This window comes from Oncorhynchus keta, chromosome 26, assembly GCF_023373465.1.
Source record: "Oncorhynchus keta strain PuntledgeMale-10-30-2019 chromosome 26, Oket_V2, whole genome shotgun sequence".
NCBI lineage: Eukaryota > Metazoa > Chordata > Actinopteri > Salmoniformes > Salmonidae > Oncorhynchus > Oncorhynchus keta.
The window spans coordinates 9,470,691-9,497,737 of NC_068446.1; the positions used below are offsets into that span (position 1 = coordinate 9,470,691).

General features: G+C 42.2%; 1 protein-coding gene across 4 annotated transcripts in view; it reads right to left on the minus strand.

Annotated features, from left to right (window-relative positions):
• Positions 1-27,047, minus strand: part of LOC118358896 (anoctamin-8) — an 82,511-nt gene that overhangs the window by 23,729 nt on the left and 31,735 nt on the right. For all 4 annotated transcript variants that reach the window (XM_052480204.1, XM_035736889.2, XM_035736890.2 and 1 more), the window contains exons 2-6: positions 6,034-6,144; positions 5,424-5,556; positions 1,135-1,273; positions 935-1,031; positions 526-642 (exon numbers count right to left, since the gene is read on the minus strand). In XM_052480204.1, coding sequence (XP_052336164.1) covers positions 526-642; positions 935-1,031; positions 1,135-1,273; positions 5,424-5,556; positions 6,034-6,100 — 553 coding nt within the window. In that variant the 5' untranslated portion in view covers positions 6,101-6,144. The remainder of the gene's footprint in view (positions 1-525; positions 643-934; positions 1,032-1,134; positions 1,274-5,423; positions 5,557-6,033; positions 6,145-27,047) is intronic.

A 27,047-nucleotide genomic window follows, 5' to 3' on the forward strand; every position in this document is an offset into this window, starting at 1 on the left:
CCAGTTTCAACTGTTCTGCCTTATTATTATTTGACCATGCTGGTAATTTATGAACATTTGAACATCTTGGCCATGTTCTGTTATAATCTCTACCTGGCACAGCCAGAAGAGGACTGGCCACCCCACATAGCCTGGTTCCTCTCTAGGTTTCTTCCTAGGTTTTGGCCTTTCTAGGGAGTTTTTCCTAGCCACGGTGCTTCTACACCTGCATTGCTTGCTGTTTGGGGTTTTAGACTGGGTTTCTGTACAGCACTTTGAGATATCAGCTGATGTATGAAGGGCTATATAAATACATTTGAATTGATTTGATATACCAAGACGGAGGAAAAGTACACAAACAGTTCTGTGTGTGTGAGAGTGTTAATTGGGGAGAACGGGCTTGTGGTAATGGCTGGAGCAGAAAAAGTGGAATGGTATCAAATGCATCAAACACATGGTTTCCATGTGTTTAATGCCATTCCATTCACTCCATTACAGCCTTTTTTATGAGCCGTCCTCCCCTCAGCATCCTCCACTGGTACTGACCTAGTGGCTGTTTTTCACACACGGCCTGCACCCAGGACTTCATCAGCTGACTGAGGATCCTCTGCTCATGGAGAGGAAACACCTTCTGGATCACGCCCCGCACACTTAGCTCTGGGACTGGTGGAACACGCATACAAACATGAATTCTTATTTTCCAACACACAGAGTACAAAGTGGTACACATAGAAGCATTCAGGAGCACACACACACACACACACACACACACACACACACACACACACACACACACACACACACACACACACACACACACACACACACACACACACACACACACACACACAGTATGGTATTGGGATTAACACAGTGCTGGGTATAAACAAGTTACACAACATTATTTACTTCACAGTGACTAACAAAGGCAAAACAAACAACAAATGCTGCTCACTGATTGGCTGTCCCTCCAGGAACTGTATGTTGTGAAGCACCTCTCCATTCTTGGCACGTAGATTGTCGAGCCAATACTTGATGATGCTTTGCCTCTCCTGAGGAGAGATAGGGACCGACTGGTCAGACAGAATCAAATCTTCAGGTTCTCAGACAAGGTTATTTATCACACAAGTGTGTGTGTGTGTGTGTGTGTGTGACCTGTGATGTGAAGAAGCATAGTTCACTCTCAATGTTCTCATAGATGTAGTCTTCTTCACAGGAGAAGCTGCGTGCTCCTCCCCCAAACTCTGGCTTCACTGATTTCCTCAGACCCATCTCCTCTGCCCCACGCAACAGACTGAGAGACAGGGAGAGAGAGAGTAAGAGGGAGAGAGTTAGGGAAACACACACAGGCTTCCACAGGCCCACAAGGCTGGAGCAGAGTTGGGATGGAGAAACGCACAGTCACAAACCAACAGAGTGGCACAGAGTGACAGACAAGCAAGCAAACAGACAGGTGTTCGGACACGCGCACACACACACACAATAAAAACAAGAACATACACACAAAGATTGGAATACATGGTCTAATGTGAATAAGACCTGTCTTGACATGCCACACATCTGATAAGAATTCCATATGACACACCCCATGATAGATGCACATGAAGGGACCAAATAACACTGAACAGAGCAGCAAAGGAAAGCCTGAGTAAACTCTGAATGACAGCATTCTCGATTGACAACAGTATCTATTCTAGGTTCTACTTCACCTCTCCTCCTCCATTCCTGTCCTCCTCTCTCTAGAGGCTGACTCTATGCAGTTGTGCTCTGTTCTCTCTGCAGAATGATAAGCCCAACTCACACAGCTACACACACACACACACACCTGAGTGAGGCCACACTCCTATTAGCTGCCATTTACCAGCACACATCTATCACACGGTTATGGCCCTCTCGGGTCGTGAATGAAACTGCATTACAATATAGTCCATAGTACTGAACTCAACAATGACTGAAACTGATCAACGATCTAAGAAGAATTATATCTATTTATAGGGTAACACAGACTGCATTTACTCAAATCCACAATTTCTTATCCAGATGAAGCCAGTATGTTTTAGAGAGGTATCCTGCTACTGCCAACACTCTTTACGAGGGGTCGTGACTGAACACGTCCAAGCACCCAAGCTTCTATTGGATTAAAAGTTTATAGCCTTATTTTCCTTTCAATTCAAGAAGTCATTACCTGCGTGTAGTGTCCCGTTGTCATTGGCCACTGCTAACCTGGGATAAATAACCCAGTCTAATACTGCTGAGAGGGCTAGCCTAGCCAGTTGAACTCTATGCAGCTTGCTTCTGTGCTAATTTAGAAAATAATATATCACCAGTAATGAAAAATTCTGCCCTGCTTGCGGGAAAAAACAGCGAACTCAGACCTAGAGAAGAGTGAATGAATTGATGAATGTTGCCATCTGCTAGAAGATACGTACGATAAGCAAGAATTTCAATAAGCATTTTTTCTATGGCTGGCCATGCTTTCCACCTGGCTACCCCTACCCCGGCCAACAGCTCTGCACCCCCCGCAGCAACTTGCCCAAGCCCCCTCCCTGCTTCTTCTTCACCAAAATCCAGATAGCTCATGTTCTGAAAGAGCTGCAAAATCTGCATTCCTACAAATCAGCTGGGCTAGACAATTTGGACCCTCTCTTCCTAAAATTATCCGCCGAAATTGTTGCAAACCCTATTACCAGCTTGTTCAACCTCTCTTTTGTATCGTCTGAGATCCCTAAAGATTGGAAAGTTGCCGCGGTCAGACACTCTAGACTGAAACGGTTACAGGCCTATATCCATCCTGCCCTGCCTTTCTAAAGTCTTCGAAAGCCAAGTTAACAGATCACTGACCATTTTGAATCCCAGCGTACCTTCTCCACTATGCAATCTGGTTTCAGAGCTGGTCATGGGTGCTCCTCAGCCACGCACAAGGTCCTAAACGATATTATAATCGCCATAGATAAAAGACAGTACTGTGCAGCCATCTTCATCGACCTGGCCAAGTCTTTCGACTCTGTCAATCGCCACATTCTTATCGGCAGACTCAATAGCCTTGGCTTCTCAAATGACTGCCTCGCCTGGTTCACCAACTACTTCTCAGATAGAGTTCAGTGTGTCAAATCGGAGGGCCTGTTGTCTGGACCTCTGACAGTCTCTATGGGGTGCCACAGGGTTCTCGGGCCGACTCTTTTCTCTATATATATATATATATATATGATATCGCTCTTGCTGCTGGCGATTCTCTGATCCACCTCTACTCAGACGACGCCATTCTATATACAGCTGGCCCTTCCTTGTGCACTGTTAACAAACCTCCAAACGAGCTTCAATGACATACAACAGTCCTTCCGTGGCCTCCAACTGCTCTTAAATGCTAGTAAAACTAAATGCAGGCTCTTCAACCGATTGCTGCCCACACCTGCCTGTCCGCCTAGCATCACTACTCTGGACGGTTCTGACTTAGAATATGTGGACAACTACAAATACCCCTTGGTGTCTGGTTAGACTGTAAACTCTCCTTCCAGACTCACATTAAGCATCTCCAATCCAAAATTAAATCTAGAATTGGCTTCCTATTTCGCAATCAAAGCCTCCTTCACTCATGTTTCCAAACATACCCTCGTAAAACTGACTATTCTACCGATCCTCGACTTCGGCGATGTCATACAAAATAGCCAGTGGTGTGTAGCCTCCAGCCTACCCACCACTGCGACCTGTATGCTCTCGTTGGCTGGCCCTCGCTACATATTCGTTGCCAAACGAATATGGCTCCAGGTCATCTATAAGTCTTTGCTAGGTAAAGCCCTGCCTTATCTCAGCTCACTGGTCTCCATAACAACACCCACTCATAGCACGTTCTCCAGCATGTATATTTCACAGTTCATCCCCAAAGCCAACACCTCCTTTGTCCGTCTTTCCTTCGAGTTCTCTGCTGCCAATAACTGGAACGAATTGCAAAAATCACTGAAGCTGGAGACTTATATCTGCCTCACTAACTTTAAGCCAGCTGTCAGAGCAGCTTACCGATCACTGTACCTGTACACAGCCCATAGGTAAATAGCACAACCAACTACCTCATCCCCATATCGTTATTTTTTTTGTTTATTTTTTGCACCCCAGTATCTCTACTTGCACATCATCATCATCTGCACATCCATTACTCCAGTGTTAATGCTAAATTATTTCACCACTATGGCCTATTTATGGCCTTACCTCCCTAACCTTACGACATTTGCACACACTGTACATTGATTTTTCTATTGTGTTTTTGACTGTACGTTTGTTTATCCCATGTGTAACTCTGTGTTGTTGGTTATGTCGCACTGCTTTGCTTTATCTTGGCCAGTTCGCAGTTGTAAATGAGAACTTGTTCTCAACCGGCCAACCTGGTTAAATAAAGGTGAAATACATAAATAAATAAAGTGACCGTGTATCATTTTCTTTTAACCTTCTATCTCACGACTATTAGCATTTCCATATCACTTTCATGGTTCAACACAAGTTCGAATCGTTTCAGCAGCAGTAAATGAGATTACATACATGAGCTTTTCTATCGCGTTAATTGAGGTCATCCAATACACCTGAGAAGGAGCGTGCAAGTATGTGTGACTGTGTGTATGTGAGATTGTGTGTATGTGTGACTGTGTGTATGTGAGATTGTGTGTATGTGAGATTGTGTGCGCACACATGCTGGTACAGCCATCTGCCTTGAGTAACGCACGCTGACAGAAAGCTCTCTCTCTTTCTCTCTACTCCGTTCACTTGTTAAGAGGTGAAAGCCACCCTTAAAACTCTCGGGATAGGATAGTCAAGAGCACAGCAGACATCATCTAACACAGAGTGAACTGCATTGTGGGGTAGTGTGGCTAATGCCCGCTGCGCTCTTACTTTGGTTGTCGAGTCATCTCTAAATCCCCTGGTATTTACCCAGAGGTAAGATACAGCATAATAGCATCATGTACAGTACAGTGTTTAGAAAGAGTTAACGCTATTGTAGAATGTAAGTCCTAACATTCTACAATGAAATTCTTGTAACTTTCCCCAAATTCCCTGGTTTTCCAGAAATCCTAGTTGGAACATTCCTGGAATAATGAGAAATGAAGGAGGTAATCTGGGAATCCTCCAACCAGGATTTCTGGAAACCCAGGGAATTTGGGGATAGTTACAAAAATTGTGCAATCCTAGGTCCAGATCTCTTAGCAGTGGTTTTAATACACTCACATACAGCAACGGGAGGCCACACTAGTATTGCTAATACACTAACTAACCTTCTGCTGATTTAGGAAATGTTCTATTTATTATCAGTCAAGACACTAATTCAAACAGGTTTACTAAAGCCTCGGTAACTACCCTCTATCCCCGGATCCATTTAAATGCTAACAATAATAATGACAATTAATTCATACTGCAGCACGCAATGTCATTGTGTGGCCATGCAGCCCCCCGGTTCTTACTTCTCATAGGTTGCCGTGACAAAGAAGGCATGGACGCGCGTGCGTTTGTGATGTCGGATCTGGATGTTGAGTTCCGGAATGCCCAGACGCAGGTGGTTCAGTAGCCATAGCAACGTGTGGTCATCCGTCTGGTCTGTCACAGGGAAGAAATAGAATGGAGATTAAGCACATACAGTACATGCATGTTTTAAAAAAGACAATTATTTGGTTACATCATCATAATAACGGTTTAAATGAAAATTCCAACCTTCAAGATATTAACAACAGTTTTACTGTGAAACTGTTCCACATAAACCAACACAGAAACACTGTTTTTAATTCAACTCAGAGGTAACATCATTATCTCAAAAGAGTAAACAACCCATATTAGTATCATTACTTTTACACTAGCCTGGAGCGATGAGTGCGTGTTGTCTAATGAGCATTATGTTCCAGTAATGACTGAGAAGAGTAGCACATCATATCTATGTACTGGGATGGGCTAATGTTTCGATTACATTATCACCATTCATAAAGTCAGGCCACAGAGACCAACATGAAAAATTACTTCTGCTTTTCAAAGTCCTGGATGGCCATGCAAACATGTAGGTAAACAGAAACAAAGAGACACCTGAGAAAGTCATGAGGATGTCACAGTTCTCAGTGGGCACGGTCTTCATCCAGGACTTATGAGACATGATGTACCGCCCAGCCTGCAGCAGCCGCTTCCCAAATAACTTATCTAGAGAGGAGAGAGAAAGAGACAGATAGAAAGAGAATCACAACGACAGTCACCTTCCAATAGTGAAGCAGAATGACAGATTAGGACTCTTCTTTTCAAACTGTCAGTCAGTGCTCCTCTCTGCCCCCCCTTTCCACACACATCCTTTTCCTCTACCACACACACATCCTTTTGCTCTACCACACACACACAATCTGCCAAACATACACACAGTGCATTTGGAAAGGATTCAGACCCCTCGACTTTTTCCACCTTTGTTACATTAAAGCCTCATTCTAAAATGTATGAAATATTTTTTCCCCTCATCACTCTACACACAATACCCCATATTGACAAAGCAAATAGAGTTTATGTTTTATGTTTTCAGAAACACATTATTTACATAAGTATTCAGACCATTTCCCATGAGACTCGAAATTGAGCTCAGGTGCATTCTGTTTCCATTGATCATCCTTGAGATGTTTCTACAACTTGATTTTTAGTCCACCTGTGGTAAATTCAATTGTTTGGACATGATTTTGAAAAGGTACACACTTGTCTATATAAGGTCCCACAGTTGACAGTGCATGTCAGAGCAAAAACCAAGCCATGAGGTCAAAAGGAATTGTCTGTAGAACTCTGCAGCATTGAATGACCAAGAACACAGTTGTCTCCATCATTCTTAAATGAAAGACGTTTGGAACCACCAAGACTCTTCCTAGAGCTGGCCACACGGCCATACTGAGTAATTGGGGGAGAAGGGCCTTGGTCAGGGAAGTGAACAAGAACCAAATCTTCACTCTGACAGAGCAAAAATGTTTCTCTGTGGAGATGGAAGAACCTTGCAGAAGGACAACCATCTCTGCAGCACTCCACCAATCAGGCCTTTATGATAGAGTGATCAAACGGAAGCCACTCCTCTGTAAAAGGCACATGACAGCCCACTTGGAGTTTGCCAAAAGGCACCTGAAGGACTCAAAAATTATCTGGTCTGATGAAACCAAGATAGGACTCTTTGGCCTGAATGCCAAGTGTCACGTATGGAGGAAACCTGGCACCATCCCTACGGTGAAGCATGGTGGTGGCAGCATCATGCTGTAGGGAAGTTTCCAACAGGACAAGTACCCTAAGCACACAGCCAAGACAACACAGGAGTGGCTTTGGGACAAGTCTCTGAATGTCCTTGAGTGGCCTAACCAGAGCACAGACTTGAACCCGATCTAACATCTCTGGAGAGACCTGAAAATAGTTGTGCAGTGACATTCCCCATCCAACCTGGCAGAGCTTGAGAGGATCTGCAGAGAAGAAGGGGAGAAACTCCCCAAATACAGGTGTGCCAAGCTTGTAGCGTCATACCAAAGAAGACTCAAGGCTGTAATCACTGCCAAAGGTGCTTCAACAAAGTTCTGAGTAAAGGGTCTGAATACGTATGCAAATGTGATATTCCGAGCTGACAAGGTAAAACTCTTGTCATTCTGCCCCTGAGCTAGGCAGTTAACCCACTGTTCCCAGGGCGCCGATGACATGGATGAAAATTAAGGCAGACCCCGCAACTCTCTGATTCAGAGGAGTTGGGTTAAATGTGGAAGACACATTTAAGTTGAATGCATTCAGTTGTACAACTGAAAGTCAAGGGGTCTGAATACTTTCCGAACGCATTGTCCCCTCTCTATCTGCCAGAAATAAAATGTCACCCTCCTTCCCTCTGCAACATAAGAGCGAGGGAGTCGGACTTAACCCCTACCTTTCTGGGAGACACTCTCTTTCTCAACACTGACTATCTCTCTCTATTACTGTGTATGTGTGTGCGTGTTCATGCGTGCATGCATTTATTCCTACAAGTGTGTCTGCATGTGTGCGTGAGACCACACACACACACACACACACTGACTCAATAAGGAGAGTGATGGAGTGCTGCATCAGATGGCCTCCACAATCACCCGACCTCAACCCAATTGAGGTGGTTTGGGATGAGTTGGAAGGCAGAGTGAAAGGTAAAGCAGCCAAAAAGTGCTCAGCATATGTGGGAATTCCTTCAAAACTGTTGGAAAAGCATTACAGGTGAAGCTGGTTCATAGAATTGATTTTATTCAACCTTTATTTAACTAGGCAAGTCAGTTAAAAACAAATTATTATTTACAAAGACGGCAACTGAACAGTACAGGCGTGGCCAAAAGTTGAGAATGACACAAATATTAATTTTCACAAAGTCTGCTGCCTCAGTTTGTATGATGGCAATTTGCATATACTCCAGAATGTTATGAAGAGTGATCAGATGAATTGCAATGTCCCTCTTTGCCATGCAAATGAACTGAATCCCAAAACATTTCAGCCCTGCCACAAAAGGACCAGCTGACATGATGTCAGTGATTCTCTCATTAACACAGGTGTGAGTGTTGACGAGGACAAGGCTGGAGATCACTCTGTCATGCTGATTGAGTTCAAATAACAGACGAAGCTTCAAAAGGAGGGTGGTGCTTGGAATCATTGTTCTTCCTCTGTCAACCATGGATACCTGCAAGGAAACACGTGCCGTCATCATTGCTTTGCACAAAAAGGGCTTTACAGGCAAGGATATTGCTGCCAGTAAGATTGCACCTAAATCAACCATTTATCGGATCATCAAGAACTTCAAGGAGAGCAGTTCAATTGTTGTGAAGAAGGCTTCAGAGAGCCCAAGAAAGTCCAGTAAGCGCCATGCCCGTCTCCTAAAGTTGATTCAGCTGCGGGATCGGGGCACCACCAGTACAGAGCTTTCTCAGGAATGGCAGCAGGCAGGTGTGAGTGCATCTGCACGCACAGTGAGGTGAACACTTTTGGAGGATGGCCTGGTGTCAAGAAGGGCAGCAAAGAAGCCACTTCTCTCCAGGAAAAACATCAGGCACAGACTGATATTCTGCAAAAGGTACAGGGATTGGACTGCTGAGGACTGGGGTAAAGTCATTTTCTCTGATGAATCCCCTTTCCGATTGTTTGGGGCATCCGGAAATAAACTTGTCCGGAGGAGACAAGGTGAGTGCTACCATCAGTTCTGTGTCATGGTAACAGTAAAGCATCCTGAGACCATTCATGTGTGGGGTTGCTTCTCAGCCAAGGGAGTGGACTCACTCACAATTTTGCCTAAGAACACAGCCATGAATAAAGAATGGTACCAACACATCCTCTGAGAACAACTTCTCCCAACCATCCAAGAACAGTTTGGTGACGAACAATGCCTTTTCCAGCATGATGGAGCACCTTGCCATAAGGCAAAAGTGATAAATAAGTGGCTCGGGGAACAAAAGATCGATATTTTGGGTCCATGGCCAGGAAACTCCCCAGACCTTAATCCCATTGTGAATCTGTGGTCACTCCTCAAGAGGCAGGTGTACAAACAAAAACCAACTAATTCTGACAAACTCCAAGCATTGATTATGCAAGAATGGACTGCCATCAGTCAGGATGTGGTCCAGAAGTTAATTGACAGCATGCCAGGGCGGTTTACAGATGCCAGGGCGGGGTCAACACTTCAAATATTGTCTCTTTGCATCAACTTCATGTAATTGCCAATAAAAGCCTTTGACACTTATGAAATGCTTGTAATTATACTTCAGTATTCCATAGTAACATCTGACAAAAATATCTTAAGACAATAAAGGAGCAAACTTTGTGGAAATTAATATTGGTGTCATTCTCAAAACTGTTCTGTTTCTCAAACTAGACAAACTAGCAACGGGTGTGGCTGAAATAGACAATTCCACTCATTTGAAGGGGTGTTCACATACTTTTATACATATACTGTAGTTTCTATAAATCATATATCATGAGTTGAACTAGATACCACAGCCCTATAAATCACCTGCACATTAAAACACTTGTTCTCTGACCAGTCCACGGTGACCTCGAGCCACATATCTGATTCATACCAGCACTAGTCAAACAGTCAACTAAGCTAATCACCAAGCCCTTGATCAGTTGAATTAGGTGGTCTAGAGTGTATATTTGGAATATGTATCAAATATGTTGAATAGCTAGGGGTCCCCAAGGACTGGTTTGAGAAATACACTGTTCAGCTCTGTGTGGTTCTGCTTCCTGGAACAGACTGAGAATGAAAGACGGGCAGAGTAGGACTACTTCCTGGAAAGAATGCCCAGGGGTTGTTCTAGAGAAATAAAAATAGCCCCCATACTGTCAAGATGTACATCGCAAGGTAAAATACGGTTCGGATTGTTATTCTGTAACACTAGATAACCTTCATGCCTGCATCACTTTGTTACATAGGCAGTCTGAACATGTAGAGTTGAATTTGGATTTCTTACAGAGAGAGTTAAGGAATTTCATCCCACTGGGATGAACAGGATGTTATTCTATTCCAAATAGTGATTTAACAAATGAAAACAATAGAAACAAATGTAAAAAACATTTTTATTTCAGTTTCATCTTAAGAGTTATTATTCACAGTCTCTAAATCCATCCTGTTCCCCATGCAGCTGCAGTTTGGCAGAAAAAGAACAGCCTGACAAGCATTCTAATGAGGCCTGTATTCACTGCTCCACACACACACACACACACACACACACACACACACACACACAGTCTGAAAGCCAACACCTCCACAATACCTCGATTTATGAACCAAATTGACAGGCAGACTGCTGTGCAGCTTACGCGTGTGTGTGAGTTTTAGTGTGTGTGTTCGTCTCTGTGTTTGAGTAATGCTCATAGAAAAACCCATTCACATTGGTGGTGTCTCCATTTTTTACTTAACTAGACAAATCAGTTAAGAACAAATTCTTATTTACAATGACGGCCTACCCCGGATGACGCTGGGCCAATTGTACGCCACCCTCTGGGACCCCCAATCACAATTGGTTGTGATACAGCCTAGAATCAAACCAGGGTCTGTAGTGACACCTCTAGCACTGAGATGCAGTGCCTTAGACCGCTGCGCCAATCGAGAGCCCCCATTTTCCCAGACATTGCCCATCCGGGCTTAAGTGGGGACATTTTGCCAGGTCCCTACAAGGAAAATGGTTAGGCTTAGGGGATAGGTTTAGGGTTACAAGTAGAGGGTTAGGAGTAAGGGTTAAGGTTAGCTTTAGGGAAAATAGGATTTTGAATTGGAATCAATTGCTTGTTCCCGAACAAGGGTAGCAAAACAAATGTGTGTGTGTGTGCTCTGCTCACTTGGCTCCCCTGCAAGAGGAGGTCGTAATTTCCACCAAAATACCATGGAGATACAAGCGCACCTGACACCATGCTGCTGAAGAGACGGAGGAAAATACAGCCCCTATCAACAGACCCAGGGTCAGCAGTCACAGACACACTCAAGCATTTTACTGGGAAATCACTGTTTTAAGAACAGGGCTTATCTAGCGACAGCGAGGCCAAGGCACCTGCTCTGTTATGTGTACTCAAGTATGGGCCCCACTGATCTATCACCATTCCGGGATTGTTGAATAATATTCCATACAGTACCAGTCAAAAGTTTGGACACACCTACTCATTCAAGGGTTATTTCTTTAGTTTTACTATTTTCTACATTGTATAATAATAATAATAATAATAATAATAATAATAATAATAGTGAAGACATCAAAACTATGAAATAACACATATGGAATCATGTAGTAACCAAAAAAAAGTTTGAAACAAATCAAAATATAATTTTAGATTTTAGATTCTTCAAAGTAGCCACCCTTTGCCTTGACAGCATTGCACACGCTTGGCATTCTCTCAACCAGCTTCACCTGGAATGCTTTTTCAACAGTCTTGAAGGAGTTCCCACAGATGCTGAGCACTTGCTGGTTGTTTTTTCTTCACTCTGCAGTACAACTCATCCCAACCTATCTCAATTGGGTTGAGGGATTGTGGAGGCCAGGTCATATGACGCAGCACTCCATCACAAACTGGAGGTGTGTTTTGAGTCATTGTCCTTTTCAAAAACAAATGATAGCGCAAACCAGAGGGGATGGCATATCACTGCAGAATGCTGTGGTAGCCATGCTGGTTAAGTGTGCCTTGAATTCTAAATAAATCCCCGACAGTGTCACCCCAAACGCACACCCACATCATCACAACTCCATCCTCTGCAGTGCGAACCACACATTCGGAGACCATCCGTTCACTTACTCTGCATCTCAAAGACACATATAAAATTTGGACTCATCAGACCAAAGGACAGATTTCCACCATTGTCACGACTTCTGCCGAAGTCGTTGCCTCTCCTTGTTCGGGCGGTGCTCGGCGTCCGACGTCACCGGTCTTCTAGCCATCATTGATCCTTTTTTCATTGGTTTTGTCTAGTCTTCCCACACACCTGTTTTCAATCCCATGCATTACCTGTTGTGTATTTAACCCTCTGTTTCCCCTCATGTCTTTGTCAGAGATTGTTTTATCGTCAGTGTAGTGTGATTGCTGTATAGGTGCGCGTCGGGTCCTCGTACCCATGTCTGTTTGTTTATGTACATTTAGTGTTATGGAGCATACTCCGTGGACTTTATTAAAAGACTCCATTTTACACTCCATTTGACTCTCCTGCGCCTGACTTCCCTGCCACCTATTACACCTATGCATGACAGCCGTTCTAATGTCCATTGCTCGTGTTTCTTGACCCAAGCAATTCTCTTCTTCTTATTGGTGTCCTTTACTAGTGGTTTCTTTGCAGCAATTCGAACATGAAGGCCTGATTCACGCAGTCTCCTCTGAACAGTTGATGTTGAAATGTGTCTGTTACTTGAAGCATTTATTTGGGCTGCAATCTGAGGTGCAGGTAACTCTGGGTCTTCCTTTCCTGTGGCGGTCCGCATGAGAGCCAGTTTCATCATAGCGATTGATGATTTTTGCGACTGCACTTGAAGAAACTTTAAAAGTTATTGAAATTTTCCAGATTGACTGACTTTCATGTCTTAAAGTAATGATGGACTGTCATTTCTCTTTGCTTATTTGAGCTGTTCTTGCCATAATATGGACTTGGTCTTTTACCAAATAGGGCTATCTTCTGTATACCACCCCTACCTTGTCACAACACAACTGATTGACTCAAAAGCATTAAGGAAAGAAATTCAACCAATTCACTTTTAACAAGGCTCGTGAAGCTGGTTGAGAGAATGCCAAGAGTGTGAAAAGCTGGCATCAAGGCAAAGGGTGGCTACTTTGAATAAATCATACAAATAAAATACATCTTGACATGTTTAAAACTTTTTTGTTTTCTATATGATTCCATATATGTTATTTCTTAGTTTTGATGTCCTCACTGTTATTCTACAATGTAGAAAATAGTAACAATGAAAAACCCTGGAATGAGTAGGTGTGTCCAAACTTTTGACTGGTGCTGTATATATAATAATAATAATAATAATAATTATAATTATAGAAAAGCAAGGCATAGGACTGAATGGAATATAATGTATTATTGTAAGTCCTCTCGAGAGGTGGTAATGCTGAAGGAAATGCAAACCAACATGTAAATTCACTAACCTCAACCTCCCCCCACTGCTACAGACTACAGTAGTTTAAAAAGTCAAATGTTGAGGCCTCGGCCTACATGTAAACAAGTAGGATAGTTTACATGTTAGCTAAGCATCTTGCAGTGACATCAGCCAAAGTAATTCAATTTCACTGAGACTTTAAATACTATCACTCTCTGAGCACTACAGCTCAGGTTTCTGTAGTTTAGCTGTATTCACAGACACTTCAGAGTATATTAAGTGGTCGAGAGCATCATATTGAATCCTGGGGGTCGACTCATGGGGTGGGTCAGCACACGTGAACAAGCTTTAGGGGTGCTTTCATGGGGTCTACATCCCGAGTGTGATGCGCTGTGCAACGCCAACATGTCACATACTAAATTACTGCATACACAGGACAACACAGATGGGATGTCAACTTTGACTAAACAGACCTGGAACTTCTCATGTTAATACTGCAAAACAGACCTGAAACTAACTGCTTTAATACACATTTATAACAAAATTCTGACTACATAAATGTGCGTTCATGAACCAGGAACAGTTCGTAACATGTTTATTACACATTCATAACAGCATTCATAAACTACAAATAGGTTCCACAAATAGCTGCTGGGACTTTTTCTGGTTTTAGAGGGATGACATATACCGAACCCCATTCTAAAACCCAAAACCAGCCCTAGCCCTTTAGGGACTACGCTGAAGATCTGAAAGAACTGGACAGCTGCCCATTGATTTGGGATTCAGCACTACCCTATGTACTAACATGATTCTGTATGACTAACAACCATGTCCACAGCCACAATACCAGTACAGTGTAATAGCAATGATCCCATTAAGAACATCTGCTCTGTTTCTGGGCCAAATTATCGAATCATGCTCATTTCTTCAATTAGAAGGTCTTCTGTTCCTATAATTCCTCTCTCACTCTACCCCTCTCGCTCTCCTTATCGCCCCCTCTCTTGCCCCCTCTCGCTATCCCTCCTCTTGCTACCCCTCTTGCCCGCCCCCCTCTCTCCCTCTCTCAAAATGCAGGGCTCTTAAGGTTTTAAAGCCTTCCACTAATTTGTGCTAGTTCAACAACCGTATATTTTGTCAATAGAAAATGGGGGTTCCAGAACATAACTGAGTGTGACCTTCAACACAGTATATTACACTGTATAAAGAAGAGTGGGCTAGATCAGACAGTGAAGAGCAGCAGTATAAAGGCAGAGTCTGAACAGTAAAGTGCCAGAGCCACAATGCCTGCTATTCATCCAGGTAACAATCATCAAAGAGTGCCAGTGTGGAGCGGAGCCCCTTTCACACAACTCTTCCCAGATCCACAGCTTGCTGGTTATCTAACTGGCTGAATTGGCCATTGTGATGAAGGGGGATTAATAAGAGAGTGGCTCTGAATATAGTTCATGAATAGCAGCTTTTGTGTGTCCAACTCCAACGGACAGCCGTGTTCCATAGTTGTCACAGCAAAAGCCCCCAAACACAAGAGGAAGATCCTCTAATGACCACAGCAACAAAGGGATACAGGATTTACCAGATCAACAGTACAACCATGACGATGCAAGGCCGTTTGGGCATTGCAAGATGTAGCACAATTTTTTGTAACGTGAAGTTGTGTGCACGTTACAAATCACTAAGGGGGATAATTGATTGGGTGGGGTCTGAACTATTAAGTCTGATGTGATAACCCTAACTCAAGAGAGGGAATTTACAGAAGGAAAAAGTTGTGAGATATAACCTACGGTTGAAAACAGTTCCATAAAAAGGAGGTATAGGTTTTTGATGTGTTTCTCAAACCAAAAAAACTTAAGGAAACCAAAAGGAGGTGAGCAGAACTGAACCAAACACAAGAGGTCTTTCAGTAAGATGCTTAAAGAGAGAGGGCATTAGCGGTGGAGGCACTGACCCACTTCTGACTGTCACCACACTGGGCAAAAACTGGTCGAATCAACATTGTTTCCACAATTTCAACCCCCAAAAATCTATGACGTTGAATCAACGTAGAAAACTGAATGGATTTGCAAAAAGTCGTCAACACAAGGGCATTTCATTTTATTTCACCCAACTTTTAATCTAAATCCAATGACATGGTGACATTTGTTGTTGATTTCAAATGTAAATCAAAACTAGTTGTTGAACTGAGGTCTGTGTCCAGTGGGACGGTTAGCAATGACCAACTATTTCAGGAAATAAGGGATCTAAATCTATTTCCATTTTGAGGCAAAGACCTACTAGTGTATTATCTGTATAAAGAATTGAAAAACTCAAGTTTTTCAACTCAAGTTTATATTTCTCTCTCCCTCTCTCTATTATTAGGTTACAGTGAGTAAAAAAAACAATTACAATGCACCCAGCTAGCACATTTAGTTCCTTGGAAGTTGTGTGAACGTACGTTTTTGGTTTCCCATTGGTTCTGGGAACGAAGCCATACGTTTCCTGACTGGTAAAACAGAACGTTATTTAAATGTTCTGAGAACATTCATTTTTAGGTTGCAGGGAGGTTCTGAGAATTTTTACTATGGTTCCCTGAAAGTTTTCCTGGGAGATTTTATTAACATTCTGTGAATGGAATTGATAGGTTTTTTAAAAAGTAATTAAAATAACATTCTGAAAATAAGATTTTTAATAACACTGCTAGCTTAGTTTGGATGAACTGCTTTGAACGCTAAGCACATATGGGACACATGGAAATTAATTTGCATGAGCATTAATGATGCAAACATTGTTTTTATTATTGTGGCATCAGGGAGATTTGAACCTATGATCTTCTGTTCTCTAACAACAAAATTAGTCCACTGAGCCATGTTTTTTTAATTCACACAAAGCTGATCATGTGTCTATTCAATCAGCCCCCCTTTCAAAGGAAACAAGTATTGATTAAGATCAGCTGAGGCCAATTAGTAAGTGTGGCCACCACACCTGAACACACTTACCAAGATAGAAGATAGAAGACAGAGAGAGTTTGGTTGATGCTGCAAACGGAATGTATATGTTTTAAATTCATTATTATAATGTTCTTTGGACGTCAATATTTTGTTGTGTTTTTATAGTCCCGATAGGTATTCACACAATAAGGAATTCTCCTCGACCACACCCACAAATTGGGCAAAAACAATCATTCTTTCCTATTGACCCCTACTGTAAGAGGCAACTTTGTTGTTTTTGGTTATACAGAGATAACAAAACATGTCGAGAAGCTGCTGTGTTGTTCAATGTACAGAAACTAATTTATAAAAAATGTAAACTGAAATATCACATAGGTATTCAGACCCTTTACTCTGTACTTTGTTGAAGCACTTTTGGCAGCTATCACAGCCTTGAGTCTTCTTGGGTATGACGCTACAAGCTTGGCATACCTGTATTTGGGGAGTTTCTCCCATTCTTCTCTGCAGATCCTCTCAAGTTCAGTCAGGTTGGATGGGGAGAGTTTCTCCACAGCTATTTTCAGGTCTCTCCAGAGATGCTCATTTGAGTTCAAGTCCAGGCTCTGGCTAGGCCACTCAAGAGACTTGTCCCGAAGCCACTCCTGCAATTTCTTGGCTGTGTGCTTAGGGTCATTGTCCTGTTGGAAGGTAAACTGTCGCCCCAGTCTGAGGTCCTGAGCACTCTGAAGCAGGTTTTCATTAAGGAACTGTACTTTGCTCCATTCATCTTTGTCTCGACTAGTCTCCCATTCCCTGCTGCTGAAAACCATCCCCACAAGATGATGCTGCCACCACCATGCTTCACTGTAGGGATGGTGCCAGGTTTCCTCCACATGTGACGCTTGGCATTCAGGCCAAAGAGTTGAATCTTGGTTTGATCAGACCAGACGATCTTGTTTCTCATGGTCTGAGAGTCTTTAGGTGTCTTTTGGCAAACTCCAAGCGGGCTGTCATGTGCCTTTTACTGAGGAGTGGCTCCCATCTGGCCACTCTACCTTAAAAAAGGCCTGATTGGTGGAGTGCTGCAGAGATGGTTGTCCTTCTGGAAGTTTCTTCCATCTCCACAGAGGAACTCTGGAGCTCAGTTAGAGTGACCCCGATTGTTCAGTTTGGCCAGGTGGCCAGCTCTAGGAAGATTGATGCCACTGTGTGCTTGGGCACCTTCAATGCTGCAGAAATGTTTTAGTACCCTTCCCGAGATCTGTGCCTTGACACAATCCTGTCTCGGAGCTCCATGGACAATTCCTTCGACCTCATGGCTTGGTTTTTGCTCTGACATGCACTGTCAAGTGTGGGACCTTATATAGACAGGCGTGTGCATTTCCAAATCTATTTATTTTACCATAGGTGGACTCCAATGAAGTCGTAGAAACGTCTCAGGGATGATCAATGGATTCAAGATGCACCTGAGCGCAATTTCGAGTCTCATAGCAAAGGGTCTGAACACTTATGTAAAAAAAAATGTTTTTATACATTTGCAAACATTTCTAAAAACCTGTTTTTGCTTTTGTCATTCTGGGGTATTGTGTGTAGATTGCTGAGGATATTTTTGTTTTATCCATTTTAGAATAAGGCTGTAAAATGTGGAAAAAGTCAAGGGGTCTGAATACTTTCCGAAGGCACTGTACATCTAGCCAGGTCAAAAATAACTGACCTACGGTTCGCAATTCTCCCACGAAGGGAAATAGAGCCTGTGAAAATAGTTAGGCTATTCGTTTGAGAGAGTGGGAAACGTGGGGACGCTGTGTCCAAGTAGGCTACACGTAGCTATGTGTAAAGAAAGCATTTAATCACAGGTAAGACATTTAACTTGTTTAGTACAGTCTGTTTGTAACTCAACTCGCTACTTGTAGCTCTATAGTCCGTTTGTGTTGTTGATCTTGGCTAGCTTAATGTTCAGGTCAGTAGCTATCTAGCACTCACTCAAGTGGCTGCTAGAATCGTCATGAAAAGGAAAAGGGGTATGAGGGAAGCCCAGTGGTCACCAACCTTTTCTGAGTCAAGATCACTCTCGGAGTCAAAATCAAATTAAGCCCAATCAAATTGACGTGGCTTAAGCATTGTTGTGGACTTAGAACATCACATTTTTGTATTTTTTCTATTACAAAAAAAGTTTGATTTTGAAAGTGACAAATCACCCAAAATCTACGTGAAAACTCGTTAAAAAAATTTAGGAAAACATGATTTTCACACAGGGTGCCTTTCTTTCGCTGGGTGGGCCGTTTGGGAACTTTTTGGCAAAATTAGAGTATTCCCACCTCTCCAGGCACCAGTACACCATAGGGCCGATGGAAAGACAGCAATCCCACAGCGCATGATGTTAAAGGATATACATACAGTAATAAGCCAGTAGGTCCCAATCATAAGAATACAAAAACACAACCATTAAGCATTTCCCAATAAGGAGTTAAATAATTACTTCATTGCAAAAACATGTGTGACCTAAAGTTTGAATGCAACAATGTTTCACACAAGTTATTTTCAAAGAGATGGCTAACAACAGCTAGCGAGCTGCAATTTAAAATAAAATAAAAAACACCGTTCCACTCACCAGATGATGATCATTTGAAACTTAACTTTTTGTTGAAAGTTATTCTTGAAAAGGGAGAAGCTAACAAATTAGCAACAACATCCTCTTTGATAACACCTGCTGGAGCTGCTGAAAACTAGCCGACAACAAAAACTAGTTAACTAGACCATGGGAAAACTACTGCTAGCTTATTGCGCAGAGACCGGTTGGCCTTTGAGAAGGCAGAAGTATCCATACGTTTTTGTAAGTCAAAATGTGATTGGTTGATGTCACAGTCACTACAAATTGTTGCCTTATTACAGTTGAATGGCAAATGACTTCTATCTTGCTGTCACGTTCTGACCTTTATTTCCTTTGTTTTGTCATTATTTAGTATGGTCAGGGCGTGAGTTGGGTGGGCAGTCTGTTTGTTTTTCTATGTTTCGGCCTAGTATGGTTCTCAATCAGAGGCAGGTGTCATTAGTTGTCTCTGATTGAGAATCATACTTAGGTAGCCTGGGTTTCACTGTGTGTTTGTGGGTGATTGTTCCTGTCTCTGTGTTTTGCACCAGATAGGGCTGTTTTTGGTTTTCCACATTTATTGTTTTGTAGTGTTCATGTTTATCTGTTTTTATTAAACATGAATCAATATAACCACGCTGCGTTTTGGTCCTCCTCTACTTCACCACAGGAAAACCCTTACACTTGCTTCTGATCCATCTAGCCAAAGGCTGACTAGATTTAGCTCCCCAGAGACTAGCAAAGAAAAATCCTGATTGGATCTTTTTTTCCTCTTCAGTGTTAACCCTTTCCTTTCCAACAAAACTGAAGAGATTAAATCTGAACATTGAAAATATTATTGTTATTATTTTATAAATACTTATCCCTTCTCTGTAGGCATAGAAGGCCCATTCTCCCACACTGTTATGAATGTCTTAAGAATTCATATGTTGTTCTGAAATACTGGACAATTTGACAAAAATTACAATCATGGACCCTCCCGGTCTCGGTCTTGACTCGGCCTCGCCCCCCCTCTGGACTTGGTCTTGACTCCAAATCTATTTGTTCCGGTCTTGAAATCGGTCTTGCTTTAAGTGGTCTCGAACACAACACTGCTTCAGACACATGAAATGGTTCAAAGTGCAGGGCAGCTGATCGACCGGTTGGTGACAAATGCCCTACAATATTATGTTTTTCTAAGTAGTGAGAATGTTCGGGAGTAGGCAATGTTGAAAAGTAATCTTTAGACATGTAATTTTTTTTTTATGTAGTTTTGTAATTACTAAAACAAGCAGACAAGAAAATTGCATTTGAAAAATGTAAAGTTCTTGCTGTGAGCCAGGCAGGGTCGCGATGTTCTGTGTAATACCGACTGAGTCTATGGAACGTTTTCTTTATGTTCTGAAAACATTACTTTAAATACAACCATGAGGAAACGTGATGCTAATATATTGAAATTCCCACAGAAGAACATTGTTTCTTAACATTCTCTGAAAAATGTGAGAACATTACTTTAAATAGAACCATGAGGAAACGTTAAGCTGAAGTACTGAAATTCACATCTAAGAAAGATATGGTTCTCAGAACAATATGTGCTAGCTGGGCATTATTTGTGTCCCTTATTTCACCTCTCTCATTTCACATGTCATCAGTTTACTTCTCATAAGGTCAATACGGAATCACATAACTCTTATTACTACAATATTACATATTTACACCCTTTACTGCATTTTCATGTGTATAGCCCATGGCTCTAACAGTCAAATAACATGGTACATTTGACTTAATATGATGCAATGTTTTACTATGGTAGACCAGCGATGAGATGACAGACTGTCTAGCAGTGACTTAATCCAGATTCGTAATCATTTTATTTCTGTCTAAAAGAGAGAACATTTCACTTTCCTGATGAATTAGTTAAAATTGCCAAACTGCTGCTGTGCTCTGCCTCCGAGCAACGCTCATCTCCATACTGTACAACCACACTGATGATAACAGAATATCTATTTTTAGAAAGTCATTCTAGATCTAATTTCCGCTTTTAACTCGCACACACTATCACACATACTATAGTGACGCATAGTATCATACTGTATATCCAGCAACCCTAACCCTCATATCCGTGCTGAGACTGATGCCCTATACCGTAGTAATGATATCTATGTGACGTCTTTGAGGATGTGGATGTCAATAATAATGGCAGTGGGACACTACAGTCAGTAATTGGTCCGCTGATCTCGAGCTCTTATCACTGCTATTATAGGCCTAGGTTTTATCTGTAGAAAGGTCCTTATTGTAGTGGTAGATACAGTACATGTTCATGGACGGTTACCAGGCAGATCGATACCCTGAGGATGTAGAAATTACAGCCCTTAGATCCACTCGCAGTCGGCATTCCAATTCACCACAAAGTTGTTTGATGGGCTTGAGGTCAGGGCCCTGTGCAGGCCAGTCAAGTTCTTCCACACCGATCTCAAACAATTTTACGGACCTCGCTTTGTGCAAAGGGCATTGTCATGCTGAAACAGGAAAGGGCCTTCCCCAAACTGTTTCCACAAGTTGGAAGCACAGATGTGTACCATGACCAGTCTTTCAAAGCATTTCCTGGCTACAGATGTGAGTGCTATGGGCTATAGTTATTTAGTCAGGTTACCTTGGCGTTCTTGGGCACGGGGACTAGGGTGGTCTGCTTGAAATATGTGGGTATTACAGACTGGGTCAGGGAGAGGTTGAAAATGTCAGTGAAGACACTTACTAGCTGATTAGCGCATGCTCTGAATACGGGTCCTGATAATCCGTCTGGCCCTGCAGCCTTGTGAAAGTTACCTGTTAAAAGGTTTCTCTCACATCGGATACGGAGAGCGCAATCACACAGTCGTGCTCTCATGCATGGTTCAGTGTTGCTTGCCTTGAAGCGAGCATAGAAGGCATTTGGTTCATCTGGTAGGGTTGCGTTATCCGCAGCACGCGGCTGGATTTCCCTTTGTAATCCATGATAGTTTGCAAGCCCTGCCACATCTGACGAGTGACAGGATTCAATCTTAGTAGTATGATTCGATTTTAGTCCTGTATTGACGCAATTCTGAGGACATCAACATAAGACAAAAACACTTAGACAGATTTCTAAAGTGGAAATGTCGGGTGCAGAGTCAGGGTATAGAGAAGGTTTTGCACTGCATTTTCCTGACAGCCTATTTGTGAGAGGTTCTTATGCAACACTGCACAAAGGCAGGCGACCCTCTTGTTTTAGTTTTGCTGAGGGGTCAAAAGTGGCACAAGAACCACAGCGAGGAGTTTGGTTAGCAACTGTGTTTTAATCACTTTGCCTATGCACCAAAAGATAACTAATATGATTGTGGGTGGGTTTTTTTAATCTCCACTGCTCATTTACCACAAATATAAAACATATTCCGAACCGAATCTGTCATCTATTTTTGGAATAACCAATTAGGAAAAAGAGGAGAGACAGTGATGAACTGGTGCTGAAATACTAATGCCTGAAAATGGACCAGAAAGTGTTCCTCGCCCCTGTAGGCTAACTAAAAAGCCCTTCGGTAGAGGGTAGAGAGGAGCTGATCTGGTGATATTCCCCATGTCATGACTGAGGCTAAAAACAGCCTTCCTCTGCATGGCTCCATCGCCATTGTACTTCTACTGGCCTTGCTTAGCAACAACAACAAAAATCCCCCCCTGCTCAGTCCCCCCCTGCTCAGGGAGGATAAAGGAGAGGGATTCTCAGTTTCCATGAGAATTGCAATATCTATTTACACACACCAAAGAACAGCAGTATTGACTCTGCAGGCAGCGATCACAGGGTGACATGCTCAAGAAAGACATTCAAAAGCCTCTCTGTATTGGCACGGTGGATGTTTATAGATGAAATGCAAACATTTCTCATGTCTAGAATAGACCTAACTTTTAGGAACAGATTCCACATGCATCCACAAGCCAGTCAAAACCATAACCACAGGCTCTTGAGTAAGAGGCAGGCTGACTAGATTGCACCCTCGGACAGACAAGATAAATGTATGGCCAGTTCCACTCTTGCATTTTTCATCTCTGGAAGAACGATAGAAACACAAGACAGCAACTTGAGACAGAGAACGGACTGGAGGGCCCCACCAGGTTGCTCACAAATATTCTCATTATCCCTAAATATGTCCCGTAGACTGCACAGCAACTGCTATCTTTAATCTACCCGATCTTTGGGTCGTTACATGAAATTAATGCCCTTTGCTTCCCTTTGATACATGTAAGTAGAAATTGTGAACCAATATAAGCCTGTTATATTCAATGAAGTGCCCTTTAATGTAGACCTAAATGTTAACCTAAGTATACATCATAATATCTATAGCTGCTTCATCATGGATTTAGCCCAAGTGTAAGCTATACACACTATGCAGGCTAGTTTGTAGGCTCTTTTTACCCTGACAACATTGGATCACTTCTCATAAGACATTGTAACCAGGTTGTGCAATGGACTGGCTGTTAAAATATCAAAAACATCACTGTGCTTCTCCTATAAAGCAGTAGTCTATGGTGCTATGAGAGGAGAAGTCTGTTAATAGGTAGTTATCAATAAAACGTCACAATAAGGCGCAGAGTGTGGAATTTGCCTGCTGGGGGGCTGGAGACCCTCAACTGGCAACTGCACATCGGTTTCAAGGGATTGTTAAATAAATATGAACTATTGGGTTGTAATATCCCCTCTTGAAGAGCATAGTCAGTACTACAAACTGTCAGATTATTCCAAATGTAGCTCTATCATCAGAGTTATACATCAAGTACAGTGGGGCAAAAAAGTATTTAGTCAGCCACCAATTGTGCAAGTTCTCCCACTTAAAAAGATGAGAGAGGCCTGTAATTTTCATCATAGGTACACTTCAACTATGACAGACAAAATGAGAGAAAAAAATCCAGAAAATCACATTGTAGGATTTTTAATGAATGTATTTGCAAATTATGGTGGAAAATAAGTATTTGGTCAAAAACAAAAGTTGATCTCAATATTTTGTTATATACCCTTTGTTGGCAATGACAGAGGTCAAACGTTTTCTGTAAGTCTTCACAAGGTTTTCACACACTGTTGCTGGTATTTTGGCCCATTCCTCCATGCAGATCTCTAGAGCAGTGATGTTTTGGGGCTATTGCTGGGCAACACGGACTTTCAACTCCCTCCAAAGATGTTCTATGGGGTTGAGATCTGGAGACTGGCTAGGCCAACCCAGGACCTTGAAATTCTTCTTACGAAGCCACTCCTTCATTGTCAGGCTGAAAGACCCAGCCACGTTTCATCTTCAATGGCATTACATGGCCCCATTCATTCTTTCCTTTACACGGATCAGTTGTCCTGGTCCCTTTGCAGAAAAACAGCCCCAAATCATGATGTTTCCACCCCCATGCTTCATGTATGGTGTTCTTTGGATGCAACTCAACATTCTTTGTACTCCAAACACGACGAGTTGAGTTTCTACCAAAAAATTATATTTTGGTTTCATCTGACCATATGACATTCTCCCAATCTTCTTCTGCATCATCCAAGTGCTCTCTAACAAACTTCAGACGGGCCTGGACATGTACTGGCTTAAGCAGGGGGACACGTCTGGCACTGCAGGATTTGAGTCCCTGGCGGCGTAGTGTGTTACTGATGGTATGCTTTGTTACTTTGGTCCCAGCTCTCTGCAGGTCATTCACTAGGTCCCCCTGTGTGGTTCTGGGATTTTTGCTCACCGTTCTTGTGATAATTTTGACCCCACGGGGTGAGATCTTGCGTGGAGCCCCAGATCGAGGGAGATTATCAGTGGTCTTGTATGTCTTCCATTTCCTAATAATTGCTCCCACAGTTGATTTCTTCAAACCAAGCTGCTTACCTATTGCAGATTCAGTCTTCCCAGCCTAGTGCAGGTCTACAATTTTGTTTCTGGTGTCCTTTGACAGCTCTTTGGTCTTGGCCATAGTGGAGTTTGGAGTGTGACTGTTTGAGGTTGTGGACAGGTGTCTTTTATACTGATAACAAGTTCAAACAGGTGCCATTAATACAGGTAACGAGTGGAGGATAGAGGAGCCTCTTAAAGAAGCCTCTCACAGGTCTGTGAGAGCCAGAAATCTTGCTTGTTTGTAGGTGACCAAATACCATGATTTGCAAATAAATTCATTAAAAATACTACAATGTGATTTTCTGGATTTCTTTTCTCATTTTGTCTGTCATAGTTGAAGTGTACCTATGATGAAAATTACAGGCCTCTCATCTTTTTAAGTGTGAGAACTTCCACAATTGGTGGCTGACTAAATACGTTTTTCCACCCACTGTAACTGCATGCTTTTCATGATCAGTAAACATCAATTGATCATGTCATTTCAGATATGTGTGAGTAGCGTTAAGATATCTCTCAATATTGGCCACCATTCAGGTATGCGAGGGTAGAACATTCTTATTACAGCTCAGTGGGGTAGCCTCACGATATCTCTCAATATTGGCAGTAGAAAGGCGCATTTGCCGATGTACTGTTAGCTGATGTTTTCTTTGCAAGCTACTGGTAGAAACTTTGCACAGTTGGCTTAAAACAGTGGTAATTATACCTAATGTACTTTTTTCTCCAACCAACGTAGGGCGACCTAGCGAAGTTAGCTAACATTATCCCCTTTTCAACATTGTTTTTAAGAGTGTTTAATTATGATTGCTGCTGACAAGACATGATATGCTACATTGATCGATGGATAATGTCAAATTAGCTAGCTAACTCATGACAGATCACATCAATATGGCTGGTTAAGAAGCTAACTTTCAGGGTATAAACTAGATGGCCAACTATTTCCAAATATAGTTTGATTTGCTTGCCATCTACAGTGGTGATGACAGAAGTCCGACTGGAAACTTTACCAGGACGAGGATTTACCGGTGTAAATGGATAGGTTACCCTCACATATCTTAAATGACGTGATCAATTGGTGTTTACTGATCATGAAAAGCATGCAGTTACTTGATATATAACTCTGATGATGGTGTAGTTCAGACCATGCTCTTCAAGCGGTGATATTAAAACCAAATAGTTAGCTGTAACATTTATTTAACAATCCCTTGAAAACAGCACATAGTTGTCAATGGTTTTCTGAGAAGCTGGGGGTCTTTTTGCTCCCCAGTAGCCAAATCGAATACTCCTCACCGTATTGTGACGTTAGAATAAAATAGGATCAGATAGAATCAGACTGCAATGTCTACAGTAAAAAGTGTAGGTTCTTGCTTCTACAAATGTGGTGGTGAGTTTGATGCTTTTGCATAAATTGTCTTGCCTTTCAGTGCTGTCACAGAGGGTTGGTGTGCACTATTAGAAAAAAAGTGTTCTTCAGCTGTCCCCAATAAGAGACATTTTTGATTCCAGGCAGAAACTGTTTTTAGTTCCAGATAGAACCATCTGTGGAAAGGGTTCTACCTGGAACCAAAAAGGGTTCTTCAAAGGGTTCTCCTATAGCCCTAAAACCAGGAAATAAGTTAGCTCTGGTTCATTCAGCCATCCCTATGGGAAAAACGAAGGGGGAAATAATAGGGTTTTGGAATAAATGACGAAATTAAGGTCTGAGATTAACACAGGTTTAGGAGATCTTATACGTTTGGTTCTATGAGATAATAGCAGTCAGTTAACATGACTATGAATTATGAAGCCTTTTTATTATTATATAATATTCACAAAAAGTGATGTAAGCGGATGAAGATTAAACCTACAAAAACATTTTCCTCATAGGTTTTGTCCAACGAACCATGGCGGAGTTGGTGCCTACAAAAAGAAGCTATTGCTATTTCTCTCTAAGGGGACAGCCAAAGAACCCTTTTGGGTTCTAGATAGCACCTTTCTTTCTAAGAGTGTATTTAAACCAACTTGTGTGACATTGGACCCGTCTAAATCTGCTTAAAGCAGAGCGGAGGACTCCTTGCTGAGGGGTAAAAAGAGAGAAACAGAGAAAGTGGAATCCCTGTCAGTGCCACGGGTGTGTGGATGATGTGTGCTGAGACAGTGTGCATATCCCTGCTTAGAGGGATAGTTCGGG